This window comes from Festucalex cinctus, chromosome 1, assembly GCF_051991245.1.
Source record: "Festucalex cinctus isolate MCC-2025b chromosome 1, RoL_Fcin_1.0, whole genome shotgun sequence".
Taxonomy (NCBI): Eukaryota; Metazoa; Chordata; class Actinopteri; order Syngnathiformes; family Syngnathidae; genus Festucalex; species Festucalex cinctus.
The window spans coordinates 7,830,474-7,848,904 of NC_135411.1; the positions used below are offsets into that span (position 1 = coordinate 7,830,474).

The 18,431-nt window shown below is 38.7% G+C and overlaps 1 protein-coding gene across 4 annotated transcripts in view; it reads left to right on the forward strand.

Annotated features, from left to right (window-relative positions):
* The window catches only part of pigk (phosphatidylinositol glycan anchor biosynthesis, class K), a 38,544-nt gene that overhangs the window by 276 nt on the left and 19,837 nt on the right, over nt 1–18,431 (forward strand). For all 4 annotated transcript variants that reach the window (XR_013282496.1, XR_013282493.1, XM_077514585.1 and 1 more), the window contains exons 2-10: nt 91–144; nt 255–346; nt 780–915; nt 1,028–1,139; nt 1,382–1,478; nt 4,121–4,238; nt 4,611–4,721; nt 5,343–5,515; nt 18,083–18,158. Coding sequence is in view for 2 of the 4 variants with exons in the window: in XM_077514585.1 (XP_077370711.1) it covers nt 91–144; nt 255–346; nt 780–915; nt 1,028–1,139; nt 1,382–1,478; nt 4,121–4,238; nt 4,611–4,721; nt 5,343–5,515; nt 18,083–18,158 (969 nt within the window). In the remaining 2 variants the exon portion in view is untranslated. The remainder of the gene's footprint in view (nt 1–90; nt 145–254; nt 347–779; nt 916–1,027; nt 1,140–1,381; nt 1,479–4,120; nt 4,239–4,610; nt 4,722–5,342; nt 5,516–18,082; nt 18,159–18,431) is intronic.

Below are 18,431 nucleotides of genomic sequence, written 5' to 3' on the forward strand. Positions count from 1 at the left end.
CGTGATTATCATCTTCTGGTCATTTCTTTTAGCCGACATCTTTTTAAAACTCGTATTCGTTTCGTTTTTTCTTTCACTTCTTTGAACCAGAATTCCACGAGGAAGTTCTTCAGCCGCGGTCACACCAACAACTGGGCGATTCTGGTCAGTGCACAGTATTGAAACGTCCATTTGAACCTTTTGTGGACGACGTAGAAATGCTAATGTGAATTTTTTTTTTTATTCACATCTCTAAATATGTGTGCTCGGAACAGGTGTGCACGTCCAGATACTGGTTTAACTACCGTCATGTGGCCAACACACTGTCCGTGTACAGGAGCGTGAAGCGTCTTGGCATCCCTGATAGGTGTGGACTGTTGAATAGAACATTTCAGGTTTTAAGATCTTTCATTATTGGGCAACCGGTTGGCAGACAAGTGATCGACCGCCACAGACCTGAACTGAAATGATGATGATTGAAAACATATTGTTTGGCTTTGCATGGTCAGCTATCCCACAAAAGGTTTAGTTTTTCAATTTCCTTCATTGTTTACCTTTAGATTTAGATTTTCCTTTGTCATTGAAAGGCGTTTTCTCACAGGTCTGGGGAAAAAAATTGATTGGTTGGCTTTGATCATTTTAACAAAGCATAATTGGCTGACTCATTACGCTTCCCATTTCACAGAAAAAAAATACAGTGTCTCTGCAGTTAATCCAATTACTATAACAGAAATGTCACGTAATACAATTGCAATCGAAACTGTGTTCTATATTATTTGACCTTTTGCCTGATCTACCAGTCACATCGTGCTGATGCTGGCAGACGACATGGCTTGCAACCCCAGGAACCCGAAGCCAGCCACCGTGTTCAGTCACAAGAACATGGAGCTGAACGTTTACGGTGACGATGTGGAGGTGGACTACCGAGGATACGCTGTGCGTTTGGCAAGATCCAAGTTCAAGCCACCTTTCCGCCTAAAGTTTCCGTAAACTTTACTTAGTTATTCACATGGCGATCCCATGTAATGTTACTGTGTCTACGTTGTAGGTGACTGTGGAGAATTTTTTGCGAGTTCTGACGGGGAGACTTCCGCCTAGCATGCCGCGCTCCAAGCGGCTTTTGTCCGATGACCGAAGCAACGTCCTCATTTACCTGACAGGTCATTTGAAGAATAATTTCAAATAACTGACACAACCTTTACGAACTGTACAGGTGCTGTTTTAGCTAACATCGCAACATTCTTAATTGTCAGGCAAGCGTAAAAAGTTCACCGCAGTAATAGGAAAGCGTTTGCTGCGTGATTCTTAGTTTATTATTTTAACTTTAGTGTCTTTGTCATCTGTCTCTTTATAGTTACAAGATTAATAGATTGCTTAAAAAATGTATTGGTGTGTTGTAAAGGACATGGTGGCAATGGCTTCCTGAAGTTCCAGGACACTGAGGAGATCAGCAACCTTGAATTGGCCGACGCCTTTGAACAGATGTGGCAAAAAAGAAGGTAAATTATGTTGTTAACCTGTAAATAATAATTGAAGCAGGGGTGTCCAAACTATAGCCTTTTGGGTCATTTTTAAGCGGCCAGTGGGATATAATAAAAACAACATTTTCTACTAACGAATGTTTTATTTACTGGAGAGCTTTTCTAAATAGCAAAGATGCAAATTAACTAAACTAGTAACAACATTTCTCTTCATAAAACTGGTGAATAAAGATAATACATTTTTACAAGCAAAAATGGTTCCTCCACTTTCTGCTCTGTGTCGAGGTCTTAATTGTGAACATGTCACATGAATGATTCTCAAGTAACTGCAGATTACCCCTGTTTTGGTTCTGAATATAGGATTCAGCTGTTTTTTTAGTGCACGTGCTAATATTTTCTGGTGTTTTACAGGGTCTCCGGTCACCCCAAAATCTTGTAAAATTGTGAGCTATGTCCCATAAAGAAATCTGTTAGGTAGCGTAGCAGGTTCTAAACAAGATGCTTTGACTGACTTTGATGTTGCTTAATAAATTAGATAATGAAAAAAAAAATCAAAGTGGCCCTTACATCCGTTGATGTTTTATATATGTCACCCTTGGAGGAAAAACACCCCTGACTAAACAATGGCGATTCTAGGATCAGCGGTGCTATAAAAACGTTTAGGGGTGCTAGAAGGGGGGGTGGGGGGAGTTGAGGGTATGTGATAGGTAGCTTGACGTGGTTTGGGGGTATTTCCCTCTGCAAAAATTGCATGGAAAGTCAGTCAGTAAACCGAATGTAATACAAGTTATATCCCAACCCTAATTTATTGGGAAGGGTACAACATACGCATTGAGAGTATGCATGTTTCTGGAGTAAACCAGCTCCCCACAGTTTATGAATGAATGAATGAACAAAAATGGATTTTGGACTTGTTTTTGAAAATTTCTTTTAAATAAAACACACAACATATTTATTAACAGACAGTAACTTAATAGAGAATGTTTTTTCGTTTTTTTTTTTTTTTTTTTGGACTAAACTTGTCTGTACTATGTACATTAACATATTCATAAAAAAAGAAATGCGCTTGAATCTACAAAATAATAAAAACAAAATAATAAAAATGCATGTACAAGTCTGTGCATGGGTGAAGTGCAGACATATAAAACAAAGTGACTAGCACTGTTTGTGTCTGCCTTATTCTGTGCAGACATACGCACGCACACACTCCACACACGCAAGCCAATAGCAGCACCATAGAGACTCGTTTCCCTTTTTAGCAAGCAGCAACTTGATTGAGAAGCAAATAAGCAGACTCCGTGGTAATGAAAATAATGTGTTTGTGTGTTGAGTGGTACAAGGTAAGAAACATTTCACATATCCTGGTAAAAGTAAGGAACACTTTTCACTCAACAAGACAGATATACCCGATAAGTCTGACTGGACTCCAGGAGAACGACGCGCAAAGGGGGAAAAAGTATGACCACAGTGAATGGGCCAAAATTGGACATTCAAAAATTCACAGCTCACTTCCTGTACATTTTAGCTATATGGTCCCAATAGACTTCCTTTTTTTTTTTTTTTGGTGCGTCTCGGGGTGTTGCACGTGCCTGCCAATTTTCGTGGCTCAAGGCCGGGATTGGTTTTTATTTTTCTATGCTAGGGGGCGCTATAGAGTCACGTTATTATGACAACTTCATAATAATCGAAGCTGTTGAAGTGTAAAAAAGATTAATTTAAAACTATATTTTTGCTTGGGCTCTCTATTATTACGCAATAGAATAGACCAGAACATTAAACAATTTTTTTGTATTCATTGCACACTGCAGAAAAGTTTCATTTAAAACAAATATAACTTTAACTGGTTTGGTACAGATTCAGTTTTGGGCTCACCCAAATATTTGTGCTACTACTCAGTTTAAAAAAAAGAAAAAAAGGGGGGGGGGGGGATTATTGGTGCATCCTTACTACCTACTATACTATTTTCTACGAGACTGTAGAAGAGAAGTGGCATTTATTAGGTGCAAAATTAAAACTTAAACAAATAAAAATACAACTCAAAGACACTGGGCTAAAAAGAAAAAAAAGAAAAAGGAAAAAAAAGTTGGTTAGTTGCCTGCAACATAAACATGAACACAACACAGCGGAGGGACCTCATGCCTGAGGCTACTGACAGGCTTGTCTTGAAAGATGCTGTAATAAAATGCCACTTGTTTACAGGGCTGTTTGTGCACTTTGATGCTACTGTTTTTTGTTTTTTTTAGCAACAGTGTAATAGTATGCCACTTGTTTACAGGGATGATAGTGCACTTTGGTGCTACTGTTTTTGTTAGCAACAGTGTAATAGTATTCCACTTGTTTACAGGCATGTTAGTGCACTTTGGTGCTACTGTGTCTGCAACGGATTTCAAATGGGCTTAGCATTCAACTCTGAACAATGACATTGTCAATGAACTGAAAATCATTTGATGATGAGTGAGGACTGTTAGCGATGCGGCCAGTATTTTTGAACAAATATGTTATTTGAAGAGAGAGAAGTGAGAGTGTGGGAAAAAAAAGCCAGACTTTTCTTAGTTACCATAGCAACAGCTAGATGAAAGATGGCTTTAAGGTCATGTGCTTGAAATGTTCTCTCCCACTAGAGGGCTACTCTTATGGCTCGCTGTATGTGTGTTTTGCAGGTACAACGAGCTGCTTTTCATCATCGATACCTGTCAGGGAGCCTCCATGTACGAGAAGTTCTACTCTCCAAACATCATTGCTCTGTCTAGCAGTCAAACCGGAGAGGACTCTTTGTCGGTGGGTTGCTATGGAGGACCAAAACTGCCGAAAACAAAATAAATGACTAAATAAATAAATGACTAAAAGTGAAAATAAAAATTTATATATTTTGAAAATTATATCCAAAAAATTAATATAAATGGATATATAAAGTACAAATAAATACATTTGTATTTAATTTTTGAATTATGTTTTTTTATATCCGTTTTTATTTTCACTTTTTGTAATTTATTTATTTCATCATTTTATTTATTTTGAATTTTGGCAGTTTTGGTCCTCCAAAAGTTGCTGCTTGCATGAATATATAAGCACTTTATTTATTCACATTTTTATCTATTTTATTTTGAAAGTACAAAGATTGACCATGCGTGAATTTATCCTATATTGCAGCATCAACCCGATTTGGCCATCGGAGTCCATCTGATGGATCGTTACACTTTCTACATGCTGGAGTTTCTTGAAGACATCCACCCCACCAGCAAAACAACTATGAAGGATTTGGTGAGCTCATTTCCTTTCTTCTTCCTTACAGTCGCTCACAGTAGTTGTGAAATTCTTCTTCTTTTGTCTCAATGACTGTATCATACTGCCCACCGGTGGCCAAGTCATGCACACCAGAAGAAGGACTACCTTCCTGTTTTACCTCTTTAAAATCTCTCCGGTCCTGAAATAACCTCATGAAAGTCACATACAGGATTGGCTGACTGGACACGAAACAGAATATATAATGGCATGTTCAAGGGCGTTGACTTTTTTGACGTGGTGGTTCTAACGCTGGCTTCGATCTGGCTTGTGGTTCTAACTCGACAGCACCCGCATTTCACCCTTCCCCTCCCCATATCCAGCAAATATCCAATGGCCCGAGGAAATAGTTTCTAACCTCCATTTGTCACCCCCAACTAATTACTTTTCCCCACTTTTCCCCGTTACTGTTGTTTCCGGTGCTCTTTTGGGATCAATGTGATCAATTTGTCAGACGTGAAGCAATGCATTCTGGGTTGTAAGCCCTCTGCCAATTTTCTGTTTGGCTGACAGCCGAATAAACAGCATGACAGAGTAGTGAATAACTTGTGATGGAGAGCTTGTCCAACTTCTTTATTTTTTATTTTTTGTCCCCCGCAGTTCAAAGTGTGCCCCAAGAGCCAGTGCGTGTCCACTCCGGGCCACCGTACCGACCTGTTCTTGCGCGACCCGGGAAGTGTCCTCATCACCGATTTCTTTGGTAACGTCCGCAAGGTGGAGATCACCACGGAAACCATCAACTTGACCGAGCCCATAACTTTGATGGAAGACAAGTAAGCCACTTTTTACTTTCTATGAATGTCTCCATAAAATCCAAACCTCACGTTTCCCATCAGGAAAAATACAACAGTGTACCGGTAATCGCCTCTGTACATATTTATTTAATTTACCATGGTACATGTTTCTTAATGTACCAAATATTCTATATTTTGTCAAAAATTAATATAGATGGTTTAATGAAAAAAAACAAAAGTATTTATCCATCCATCCACCCATTTTCTTGACCGCTTATTCCTCACAAGGGTGAAAAGTTTTTAATTGCTCAATATTTGGTGTTATCAAAACGGGACTTTTTAGAGCTGTAATTTTAATACTGCAATATTTTTGCTTATGGTTATTATGCTGGCAGAATCTTAATATCTGCGCATGCCTATCCCCAGGTTACCGTTCAGATGAGTTTGAGGAAAATAAATTAGTGCTGGGGTGATGTTGCCAAAAAATCAAATCTCATTTTTTTTCCCCAGTCATTCAGGACGGTTACGATTTGAATCTAATAAACCATCCATCCATTTTCTTGACCGTTTATTCCTCACAAGGGTCGTGGGGGGTGCTGGAGCCTATCTCAGCTGGCTTTGGGCAGTAGGTGGTGTTCAGCCTGGACTGGTTGCCAGCCAATCGCAGGGCACACAGAGACGAACAACCATCCACACTCACAAGCACACCTAAGGACAATTCGGAGGGCCCAATTAACCTGCCATTCATGTCTTTGGAATGTGGGAGGAGACCGGAGTACCCGGAGAAGACCCACGCGGGCACGGGGAGAACATGCAAACTCCACCCAGGAAGGCCGGAGCCTGGACTCAAACCCGAGTCCTCAGACCTGGGAGGCGGACGTGCTAACCACTCAATCACCGTGCCGCCCTCTAATAAACTCAAAAAACATTTATTTAAAGGATTTGTTTATTCCAAACTAATTCCTGTGCAAAATGTTCAGACAACAATAATGTAGCCTGATTCAATATCTGTTTTGACATCATCAACTTAACATTCATACTTTGTGCTTAAAGGCCACAATTAGCTATTATTGTAAACATGTTTTGTAAACCACCCATCCAGCAATCTGCCACTTGTGCAAAATTACAACTCACAATAACATTTGGATGTATCAGAACATTAATAATCCAGAAGACAAAACTGTTTTTCACGATGTAGCAAATTTTCAATGATTCAGTTTTTAAAATGACAATGTATCAAATTAATTTGATTTATTGCCTAGCCCTAAAATAGATTGCTATTTAGCACATCTGTTTATCCACATATCCCCAACAGTTTTTATCCATTTTTTTTTTTTTTTAGATTAATTTAAAACTGATTAAGTACCCGAAAATCAATATACACTTCAAAAAACTGATATCATCGCTCAATTTTAGCTGCCCCTGCACTGTGCTGAGACTCTGCAGTAGTTACTTTATTTTTAATGAAAAAGGGTGCAAACTGGGTTTAAAGTTTAATGAGAGGCAGTTATCGTTGGCTTTTAATGAAAGGGCATCGGGCCAAATTTGATTAGATTCCTCTCATTAGCGCTTCTTCTTCACTGCTTGTTTTGTCAGTGGCACAATGCACGGCATACGATGTGAGAGTCAGGGGTGCCCTCAGCCTCGGGGTATGCTTACATTTACATATCCGTCCACGTAATCTGTCTGCTTTCATAGAGGATTATAGAAATGGGAGACTATTTACTGGTGAGAGGCTAAAATTGTCAGAGGATTTGGACAAATTTAAGTTGAACCAACAATCCTAAACAATTCCTCGATTACCAAAATAGCTTCTTAGTTGTTGATTAATTGCTGCACGTTTATTAATCACTTTGAAATTGCTGTTAAATGGGGTTGTGTGGCGATATCTATTGCAGATATACATTAATCTATATCAAAAATAGGACATGAAATGTTGCTTCCACCACATTTAGCAGAAAGATAATTTTCATCTAATCCATTTATTGATATATTACCATCCTAGTACTGTGGCAATTCTGTAGTTTCTTTTAGTAATACTACTACTATAAGTTGCTTATGCTGATGGGATTTCGTAACCTTTTTCATTCACTTCATTTACAGCTCAGCATACAAAGCCAGCATGGCATCCATCTATCTACCTGTAAACAGTAACCATCCATACGACAACAGACTTCTTCATGTAAAATCTTCACCCTTCTTTGACATAGTCATAATCAGGCCTTTTTACATCAAGCTGATAAAATCTTGTTCGTAAAGTGAAACGGTTCATCTGTTAAGCAAACTTGAATGTAACGTGAAGCACTATGTTTTATTTATTTTAATTCTTTGCAGTCAACAGCATTCCCTCAAGTGGTTATGCTACCAGATGTTTTTTTAGTGTTATTTATTTGGCCACTGGTTAGTTGTTTAATTTTATTGTGAGGTCTATATAAAATACCTGTATGCATTTTATAAATAAACTGAGAAAAGGTCCCAAAAATGCCAAATAAAAAGTAATATATTGGGATATATACTTGCCTGGTTACCGGGATTTAAAATTACCTATGTCGCGAAATTACATTTTTGTCCATATTACACACTTCTAATTCCAGTTTCAAGCCGGCGTGCTCACTTGTGCACTCACATGAACTCGGTTTATTTATTTTTAACTTGTGCTCTTGAAAAAATAGTATTTAAATTTATTTGGACAGGCCATATTATTGGGGGAAAAAAGTTTTGTCATGATTCATCTTGTTCTCAATTCTTCATATCACAAAAATGTGACATTTGAACAGTGCTATGTAGACTTTTTTTCTATTTTTTTTTTTAATCCACTGTTGTTCTTTATACACATAATTCTGTCTCCACTTTGTAGCCCTACACGGAATAATGAGCACAGAAAGTTGCACAAAAATTGCAGGGTGTAATAACAAGCGCTGCCACTTGATGGTTGTAGAGACTCTTCAACCTCCCTCTGACAGTTCTGTAAAGGTTTTTTTTCACATCTTAGCCAATTTTGGAGTGGCACTGCACATGACGAGGGTGAAAAAAAAATAAAAAAAATCACCACATGTTCTTCCTGTTCCAACACGGCACACCACACAAACAACGATACCAACGGCAATCTCATCAATTTATTTGCAGAGAACTAGAGCTTTTCATACATAACAAAGAGCTTTACATTATTAAAATCACCCACAACACCCACAATGACGCAGACACATGCAAACATAAACAAGTAAAAGAGAGCAATGAATGACTAAAAGACCAAAGGCTGATGTGAGGCTAATCCCCCCCCAAAGCAGATGTCTGTTGTAATACCTTAACTGACCTGTGGGGGGGCAGCATACTCACAGAAAATACAAAGAAGAGCACAGTAATTATTGAAGAAATAAAAGCAGCCAGGAGGGAACTACTCTGGTTACAAACGCTCCTCCCTGTCGTTTTTTTATTTGTAGTGGATGACTAGCAACTTGGATTATGTACACACATGGATATTTGATATTCCCCAATCTTTGTGAAGTAACTGGAAAACTGCAAAAGAATTTTATTTTTTTTAAAAAGAAGTTTTTATTTTTAAGTTATGTGTCCACTACAGATTACTTTTTTTTTTAAACTTAAATGCTAGACTCAAATACAGTTAAAATAATTCAAATAATACTTTAATAGTTCTTAAGAGTCTTATAGAAAACATGCTAACAACATTTAAAGCCTAAATTTGTTCAATAAAAAGTGTTATACACTTACTTTTCCTTTTCCCTAAAAAGTGCTTGAAGCCATTTTCTTTAAAGCCCGGCCCCTACACATTTGGTATCATTGGAAAGTTAATTCAATTGGTATGCACTGGGTGGGAGATATTCAGGTTTAAAAAGGTCCACTACAGAGGACAAATTTGAATTACTGGTAGTCAGGAGGATACAGTATATGTAAAGCCCTCACATGTAGAGGAAGAGAGCCACTGTCTCTGACACACTTCTCAGATGTTAACAATGGGAAAACTGTAAACCACTGCACACAATGACAACGCTCAAGTAGGATCTTATGTAGGCCACAGCTCTCTCTTAGAGGCTCACGCAAACATGCTGATATCGCGTCATCTCAACAATTCCCGCCTCTTAAAGACACATGCATGTACACGACATCTCAAGACATATGTCGAGTATTTTCTATACTCTTTGGTTGGAATTTTCCACCTAAAATATATCCCCTGGGATGAGAGAGGTTGTTCATCCATGTTTAAGGCTTCACTCATCTACACGAATAATTGGACTCCAGTAGAGGAATGAAAGCGAGAAGTCATCATGTTTAGTGCTGCTAATTAGTAATTAAAAGCGCTTGCCATTCCTATTTAAGTCATTGGCAGTTTAGTTTTGTTCCCGAGGCGACACGCTACTTCACATATTACTTTTATTATTGATTAGTAGCGAGCAGATCAATAATGCAGACCAGAAACCGAGTTGCCCCAATTCAGTCCTAGAGAGAGATGACGCTATGAACGATTCTTCTACTGGTGAACCAAGTTTTATTTGCAGTTCAACCAAGCAGGCCTTTTATATTTTGTATTCCATTTTTTTTAAAGCCTCTCTTGTGCTCTCAAGTGCAAAGTTGAGATACAAAAAATAAAATAAAAATCTCTTTTCAGAAAAAATCGAAAAGAAAATGATAAAGGTGAGATAGAGAGGGTGCATAAAAATGATAACAAAATAATCAAATTTGTGTGTGAATAGGCACACAGAAACACAAACAGTTGCCATTGCTCTGGTTGAAATGGTTACTTGTCGAGACATACAAATTAATTTCACACTAAATTACTTCTGTAGTCTTTTAATTAAAAAAACCCAAACAATAGACGCTAATTGGTTTAGTCACTGTTTTTGATTACGCCCCAGCACTCATCACGCACCGGACCTTTTTTTTTTTTTTTTTGTGCGAGTTGTTGGGTTATTTTTAGATGTATCACTAATGAGAAACTAATCTGCATATTAAAGTAATCATGAAAGTCGCGTTGCATGCCACGCACTCTCTCCTAATGATGCCACCTTCCCTTGGGAAATATATATTTTTTTATGTCGGGGCGACAGAAAAAAGGACTTAAATAGGTCAATTCATTTGCTACCACCGCTGTACCAGAACCTCCTCTGTTCTGTAAAAAAATTAAAAATAAATAAACTGTTCCTTCACCGCTGGAGCGCCACTGGGGAAGCCAGATAACACAAATGAAAATGGGGAGCTCCATGTGTTGCCATAGAAATGGCGTACCCTCTCCCATGCACAGAGCGCACACAACCTGTTCAGCATTAGTCCAGGCTAATTAAACGGTTTTTAAAGTTGAATATTTTTATTTTAATGTGCGCACCCCCTGGAGGAAAGTATACCACATTCTGGGAATATTAAACCAGTGGTTTTGGGATTGAGTAAGTCTAGGCCAATTAAATGGTGTTTTATCTTGTGCACCTCAATTTGCGAAGTCCTGAGTTAAACCAATGGGATGAATAGTCAGGCTGGGCAATTAGAATGAAAAGTTAAAATTAGTTTTTTTCTTGGGCACCCCCTTAAGTGTGCACCACAGTTTTGGGTGCAATTAAATAAGCTCTAACAGGCATCCATGGGGTGGTGCACCATAATTTGGGAGTGGAGGGTCAGATCAATTATACTATATCATCAGTGTCTAGCTGAACCCTCACCTCTCTAAAATTGTTGCTTTTCAGGGGAAAAAAGAAGCCATGTCATCTTGCTTGAGTTAACCAAACACCGCATCGTTCACGATAGTATACCTATTATCAACACCATATACAGTTGTGCACCAATATAAACACAACAATACACCAAATCATGTCTAGTCTAGGGCTAGGTATCAATACTGATGACCTGAATCGGTTCACAAGAGTTAAATTCAATTTGATTTAGATTTTGTGCGCTCTGCGATTGGCTGGCAACCAGTCCAGGGTGTCCCCCGCCTACTGCCCAAAGCCAGAGATAGGCGCCAGCACCCCCCCCCGCGACTCTTGTGAGGAATAAGTGGTCAAGAAAATGGATGGATGGATTGATTTAGATTTTTTTTCAATTCAATTCAATTGAACCCAATATTGATTAACATACATATGTTCATGCAACATCAATTCTCCTTAAATATCAAGGACATAATTAACTCATTCAATCCCAAAAATGTGTAAAACCATTTTTTAATACTTTGTCCTTCTGTCCCAAAAATGTTCACGTTTTTTGTCTCTTTTAATGCAATACTATACAGAAGGCTTTGATGCAGCTTCTGACATGAAGAGGTGGCTTAAAGCAATGGAAGTTATTACAAAAATTGGCCAGCAGGTGGCGGCTGAGTATACGAGATCAGCCAGGGCCATGTTGCAACAAGCTCTTTTTGTCAGTGTTTTCACCAGGAATTTGAATATTGATGAAATTTAGCTTAATTGCTACAAAACAAAAATAGATACAAATATACTTTTTTTTTCCTGATGAAGGAAGAGAAGTTCAATTTTTTTATAGCAATAGAACACAATATTCTGTGGGCATTGCAAAATCGGTCAAAATCCAGTAAAACAGCCCTGAGTGAAGGGGGTTGCTTCAGTGAAAATGACTGGGAGTGAATGAGTTAAAAACACCACATAACTTGGTGTTGCACAAACATAGACATCAGCAAGTATAAGATGAAAATACTATATTCATAATTGTAATTCAAAATAATTGAGAATATTCTGAATTGTCTTAATGTTCAATAAGTTGGGTATTTTGTAAATATAAGAACAGTACGGTACAAAAAACATTTAAAATTCAATTTTCTCATGAATTTATGGGGAAAATATATACTAAAATAATGGAATTAGGGCTTTATGAATCGATATTGGGCTCCGAAAAGGAAAATGAATTTGATAGATTTTTTATTTATTTTTTTATAACCCAGCCCTAGTTCAATCAGTAATTTATTTGTTTTGTTTTCTTTTTTAATTAAAACGGTACATTATTAAAACAGTTGCGTAAATGAAATGAAATGAAATAAAATGGTGCGTTCTTTCAAAATTGTGTTTAAAAAAATAAATAACTAAAGTAAAATCTATTTGGGTCAAAAATTGACTAAACCGCTACTTGAATCAATATGACCCATAAAACGTCCCAGAAAGTTGTATGATGAACGTTATATTGTTATTTGATCTTGCACACAAGCCCTGAAGATTGCACCATAGTTTGGGAAACCGTGATTTCAACCAATGGAGGTTGCAGGTTGGAGTAGATCCAGGCCAATTAAATGCTCTGTAAGGTTTCATAACTGTAGTTAATCTCGCACACCCCTTGTAGGGCGCACCATATTTTGAGAATCGTATTTTAACCACGTGAATGAGAGGTGGGCCAATGAAACAGTATTTAATGTTCCATATTTAATTTTCTCTGGATTTTTTTCCCCCTTAAGGGTTCACCGTAGTTTGGAATTATTTGACCTAAACGCGTGGTAGTGGGGGTGATTCAGTCCAGCTCAATGAAATTAAATGCAAGGTGTAGTATTTTATTTTATCTTGTGCAACCCCCAGGAGTGCGCTCCACAGTCCGTGAATCTGCCGCCGAGCACAATGAGTCGTGTCAACAGGCTGTTATTAAAGATTGTACCGCATTAATCGACACTTTTGGCCACTCATTTTCACTCCTCCTCTCTCATTGCTGCCCTCTCCAAGCGGCCATTTTGCCTCGCAGCAAGCTGCTCTTCCATTAAATGAATTGCACTTGATTGAGAGGACATTTTAATGGAGCGTTCGGCCCCCTCTTCATTATACGCGCGGCCTAACAATGTAATGACATTGTGCGCCGTTAGTCATCTCCTGTTGACCAAAACGTGGGCGAACGAGGGTTTTTTTTTTTTGCCAGAATGACCGCCAAATTCGTTTTCCTAGTGATTCGCAGATTGATTTATTTGATTCATGACCCAGTCAGCCAAAGTTTCGTCGTGGAGTTGATATTAAAGGAGAATTAGTTTGACCTGAAGATGGCAGCTGCAGACAGCAAGGCTGCCCCCGTTTGAACGATATACGCAATAAAGTGGAAAGTGCTCTCAATTGAATTGCCTCATAGTGGAGTGGGCCTGGGGCCATTTATTTATGTCTGTCTTTTTTAGAATCATCCGTATTTGTCATGTACACACACATACGCCGAATTTGGCTTCTGCGTTTGACCTATCGCAGCACAAACCCGCTGTTAGCGGCTCACATTGGAGCAGAGGACTAAATCAGCAGTAGTGGAGAAATTTTGGGGTGTTGGTGTCTTGCTCAAGGACACTACAGCTGTGTGTCCATGGGATGAATGTTGGGATGAAAAGTTGTCTTAAACCCACAATCTCAAACCACTGCCGCAGCTCTATCTTATCCGTCCGTCCTTCCAACCCAATCTGGGCTTCCGATTTTGTCTTCTCACGATCATAAAAGTATTATTATTGAAGAAAAGCCATGAATGTACCAAACAATATGGCGTGTGCCTGTGTTGTGAATGCACCCTGAATGCAGTGTTGCTTGCATCAAGCGTGAGCCTTCGCCTGCTTCAAGCTCTTCAATGACACTCTGGTTGAAGTTTACTGTAAAAAAACAAAACAAAAAAAATACGACACCAAAAAGAATCACTCACATTGCATATTTAAATTCAAGACATACAGTACTTCATCAAAGGTATCAGAAAAAAAGCGAAGTTTTTAACCTGGATTTAAAAGCATTTACACACGGGGCTGACTTCACTTCTGTTGGTAGCCTATTCCATCTGTGTGCAGCATAATAGCTAAATGCAGCTTCACCATGTTTGCTTCGAACTCTGGGTTCCACTAGTTGGCCCAAGTCTGTCGATCTCAGAGCCCTGCTGGGTTTGTACTCAATCAGCATTTCTTGGAATATTCAGGACCCAAAGCATTTAGTGATTTATAGACGAGTAGCAGAACGTTAAAATCTATTCTACAGCTGACAGGGAGCCAGTGTAAATCCTTAAGTACTGGAGTAATATGCTCTGATCACTTTGTTTTGGTCAGAACTCCAGCTGCAGCGTTCTGAATGAGCTGCAATTGTCTCATGTTCTTTTGAGAGAGTCCAGTCAGAAGACCGTTACAGTAATCTAGTCTGCTGGTGCATGCAGTCCTTCAGTCTGGATATGTTTTTCAGCTGGTAAAAGGCTGTTTTAATGATGAATTTAATATGATTGCTGAAGGTCAGGTCTGAGTCTATTAGTACCCCAAGATTTCGAACTTGAGCTTTAGTTTCTAAAGACAGTGACTCAAGCTGTTTTTTAACAGCAATTCTCTCTTCTTTATTGCCGAAAACGATGAGCTCCGTTTTGTTTTCGTTCAGCTGAAGGAAATTTTGGTTCGCTGAGTGAAAAAAAAATTGAATCATGATTAGTTTGACTGATATTGAAATCATAGTTATTCATTGATTTAATGACTTTGTATTTATTCAACCATCAAAATAGATACGTAAATAGATAAATAAATAAATACTGGCTGTACCGGCTTTGTACTAGTGGGCAGTATGGTGCAAGAAAGTTGAAATTAAGATCTATTAATATACTACATTGTTAATAAAAAGAAGTAACATTTACTTTAAAAAAGTACTTTTTTTCACTCAGAAATTCTAAGTAAATTTTACAAGGAGTGTTTTGAGTACTAGACCAAAAAAGGGTCTCTTGAAGGCACAAGGACCCGGCCTGACACCATCAATATACGAACACACAGCAGAAATGGCATGGCTCATGTGGTAGAGTCAGGGTGTGGGTTTGTTTCTCAATCTTTGAGTATTTTTTTTTTTTAATTATTTTTAATATATTGGTGAAATGTCCTTAAAAGTCTCCTTCTAAAATTTACTTAGAATTTCTAAGTGGAAAAAAACCTAGATTTTTAACAATATATTGCAACACTTGATATATCAGTCAGTCCAAGATAATTTAAAGCCACTTAATGACAGCACCTGTTATATGTGTAACATTAGAGGCGTCCATTGTGCTAAAGTGCAACACACCGAATGAATTGGAGCCTGGTGTCTGTTCGAGCACTTTTTGAGGAAACTTGTTGAGGTTTTTTCGATTTTAGTGAAAGAGAAGCTTATTAAAACCCAAGAATAGCACATTTTTGTCTGAGAAACCCTTGTATTAAGTTGAGCCTCGCTGAGAGCATTTGCAGTTGAAAAGACCACAAATTGTTAGAAAAAAACAGAAGAATCTCGAAGCCCTCCAATAACGTGAGACGAGCTCTTATATGTCGTTGAGTTGCGCTTGGCCTAATTAGTCCTGCATGCTGATGAGATGTAGCCATGATAGCTGTGACATTCTCTTCTTATCTGACGCTGTTATTTCCCACTGGTTGAGCTCATAAATTGTCACTCTTTTTTTTCTTTTTTTTATCTACTTTGTCCATCTAAGAACCTCAAATTGAAGTTGTCAACCATTAGTTTGCAATCACATTGCTTTTTCAAAATTGTAATTGGTATTGTTGTAAAGAATTGATCGCAGTTACATTTGAAGGACAACTGCGGGAAAACAACAAAGGATTAAACCTGAGCGTTCCGAATGGTGCTTCCATTGTAACAAATTGAATGGATTCTTGCCAGCCCTTGATGCAGAATTGCTGCTTTAGAGCGATTACAGAAGACAGCAGTGTCTGCCTTTTGCCTTTTACACAGAATCCAGCAAAGGCAGGATATTGGATTTGGAAACACTCGCTTGCAAAAAAACACTGTGGGTGACGTGTGGGCATTGGCACTACTGTCCTGGTATCGTGCACTACCCTTGTACTAAGGTGATCTGCTTCTTTTATAAACTACATCCAAAATCGGGAAATTGTCAAACCGACTAACTTCCACCATTCGTTAACCTTTCAAAGAGAACTCACAAAAGGTGGGGTATTAGCGCAAGAGAAATACGTGTAAACTTTTCCACCCCTCTCCCGACTTTGAGAAATACCTTTCAACACAGGTGGCATCCTGCCTCTGATATTAGCTGTGAAGCAGCAAAATTGATGTGCTGACTTTGAACCTTCCATAGTTTTCAGTATCTTTCGCGCAGAATGGTGATATGTTTTAAAAAGGTTTATAGCTTTCCACTGAGGACGATTTGCCTGTCAGCTCCGATACCACCTCAGGAAGAAAATAACTGCCAGGTCATGGCCCTTTTTTTTTTTTCGTGCCATTTAACAAAACAACATGAAAATTTATTTGGAAAAATGACAGCTTTTACCGGCTGTGTGAAAGGGACTATTTAATAGAACTTCTAAAGACTGACTTGAGGCCAATGTGCCCATGGAAACTAAATCAAGCTATTTGTTTTTTTTAGTCATTTCAAGAAATGTGTGCCTGCATCAAAATGCTGAATTGCTGTCACAGGTAATCACCAAAATACGAGATAAGAAGCTTATGTGACGAGAACATGGTTTTTGCTGATGGGCAGAATCCTCGAATCTCCAGTCACTAGTCACTACTTTTTTTTTTCTTTTTTTTAATTATTTTTTTTTTTAGGAAATTTAAAAATGGTCATCTCGCCTGATTTCCCCCCCCCCAAAAAAAACCCTGCATCATTCATTTTTATTGCACATTAAGATGTTCAATCGACTCCTGCAAATCGATAACCTTGCTCTTGCAAGGTGAATTTTCGAGGTATTTCTGAGCTCACAAACTGCGGAGAATACATCTTGTACCGCTCCCGTTGATTTCCACAGATCCAACTGTGACGAAACCAGGAAGCCAGCGCCGACGCCGGAGCGACCAAACAAACCTAACATGGACGAATGGACGCTGCAATTAATTCTGTTCCCGCAGAATGAATAACTCACCGTTTCCTTGTTGAATGTGGAACAGCGAGAGGCGCTTCGTGCATTTCTAGCTGGTAAAATATTCGTGCCCAGCACAAGAAGGAAGATGAAATTTTCACCCGTGATTGGTTAAAACAAACGTGTACAATGCCGCATCGTCCGATGAGCTCGAATTATTGTCCAGAATGTCCCGCCTTTCCCGTGCAAATTACCATGGAGAGGTACCAGATGGATATTGTGGAGAACTCCCTTGAGTGAAGCGCAATATCTAGCTGGCAATTGCCAGGTTAGCATATCTTCCCAGAATTCAGAGTTAGATTTATAATCAAGCTATTCTCAACACTTTAAATTGATGAATAATGTGTAAATATAACAGCTAATGTGGGGACGTAAAATTGATGATTTTGCTGTAATCGTGCTCTAAGAGCTTTACACGGTGATCACCATTGTTTTTGTTTTTGTCACTTAGTGCAGTTACACGAGAGCCGCGTCATCCTCTCAGAAAAGTTGATTGTGTTGACAACATGGAAATGCGAGGGCAGTGTTTACAGAGTTATTGACTTTCGACCTGATTATTAAAAAAAAAAAAAAAAAAAAAAAGATTGTATTTGTGCTCCCAAATCGCTGGTTCCTTGTGGATGAAACTTAGAAATGATAAATGGGGAAAAAAAAGACACAAACTTGTTTCCATGTGGACATGCTCTCAAAAATCCTTTGTTATATTGATACAAGAACAAAAAAAAGTCAATTTCCTGTGCTCTCACAAATTCCCATTTTATGAGATATGATAGCCATGGAAAAAGTATGCAGCTTTTTAAGTATTTGTTGTTGTTGTTTTTTCGGTTCAGGTCCAAAAGCGAAGAGCTGCGAATGGAGTCGCGCACGTATGTGGATCAGCTGCCGGTGTCTGAGATCATTCATCAGGTATGAGACACACAGAACAGGCCCCCGCTGTACATGACACACGCGCACACATTAGCACGCCGTTCATTCCGCCCTCGTCCGTCTTCCATGTTGCTTCGAGTGCGTCCACGCGGCTTCATTTCGAGATCGCTCCAAAAGTCGTGTAGGACAACCCTTGACAGATGTTTTTTGTGCCGTTTCCATGGCTACGATAGCAACTGTGAAACGCGAGTCCTGGTCTCCTCGCTGTGAAGGGGGCAACTGTGAAATCCGGCGCCTTGGACGTGGCTGGAG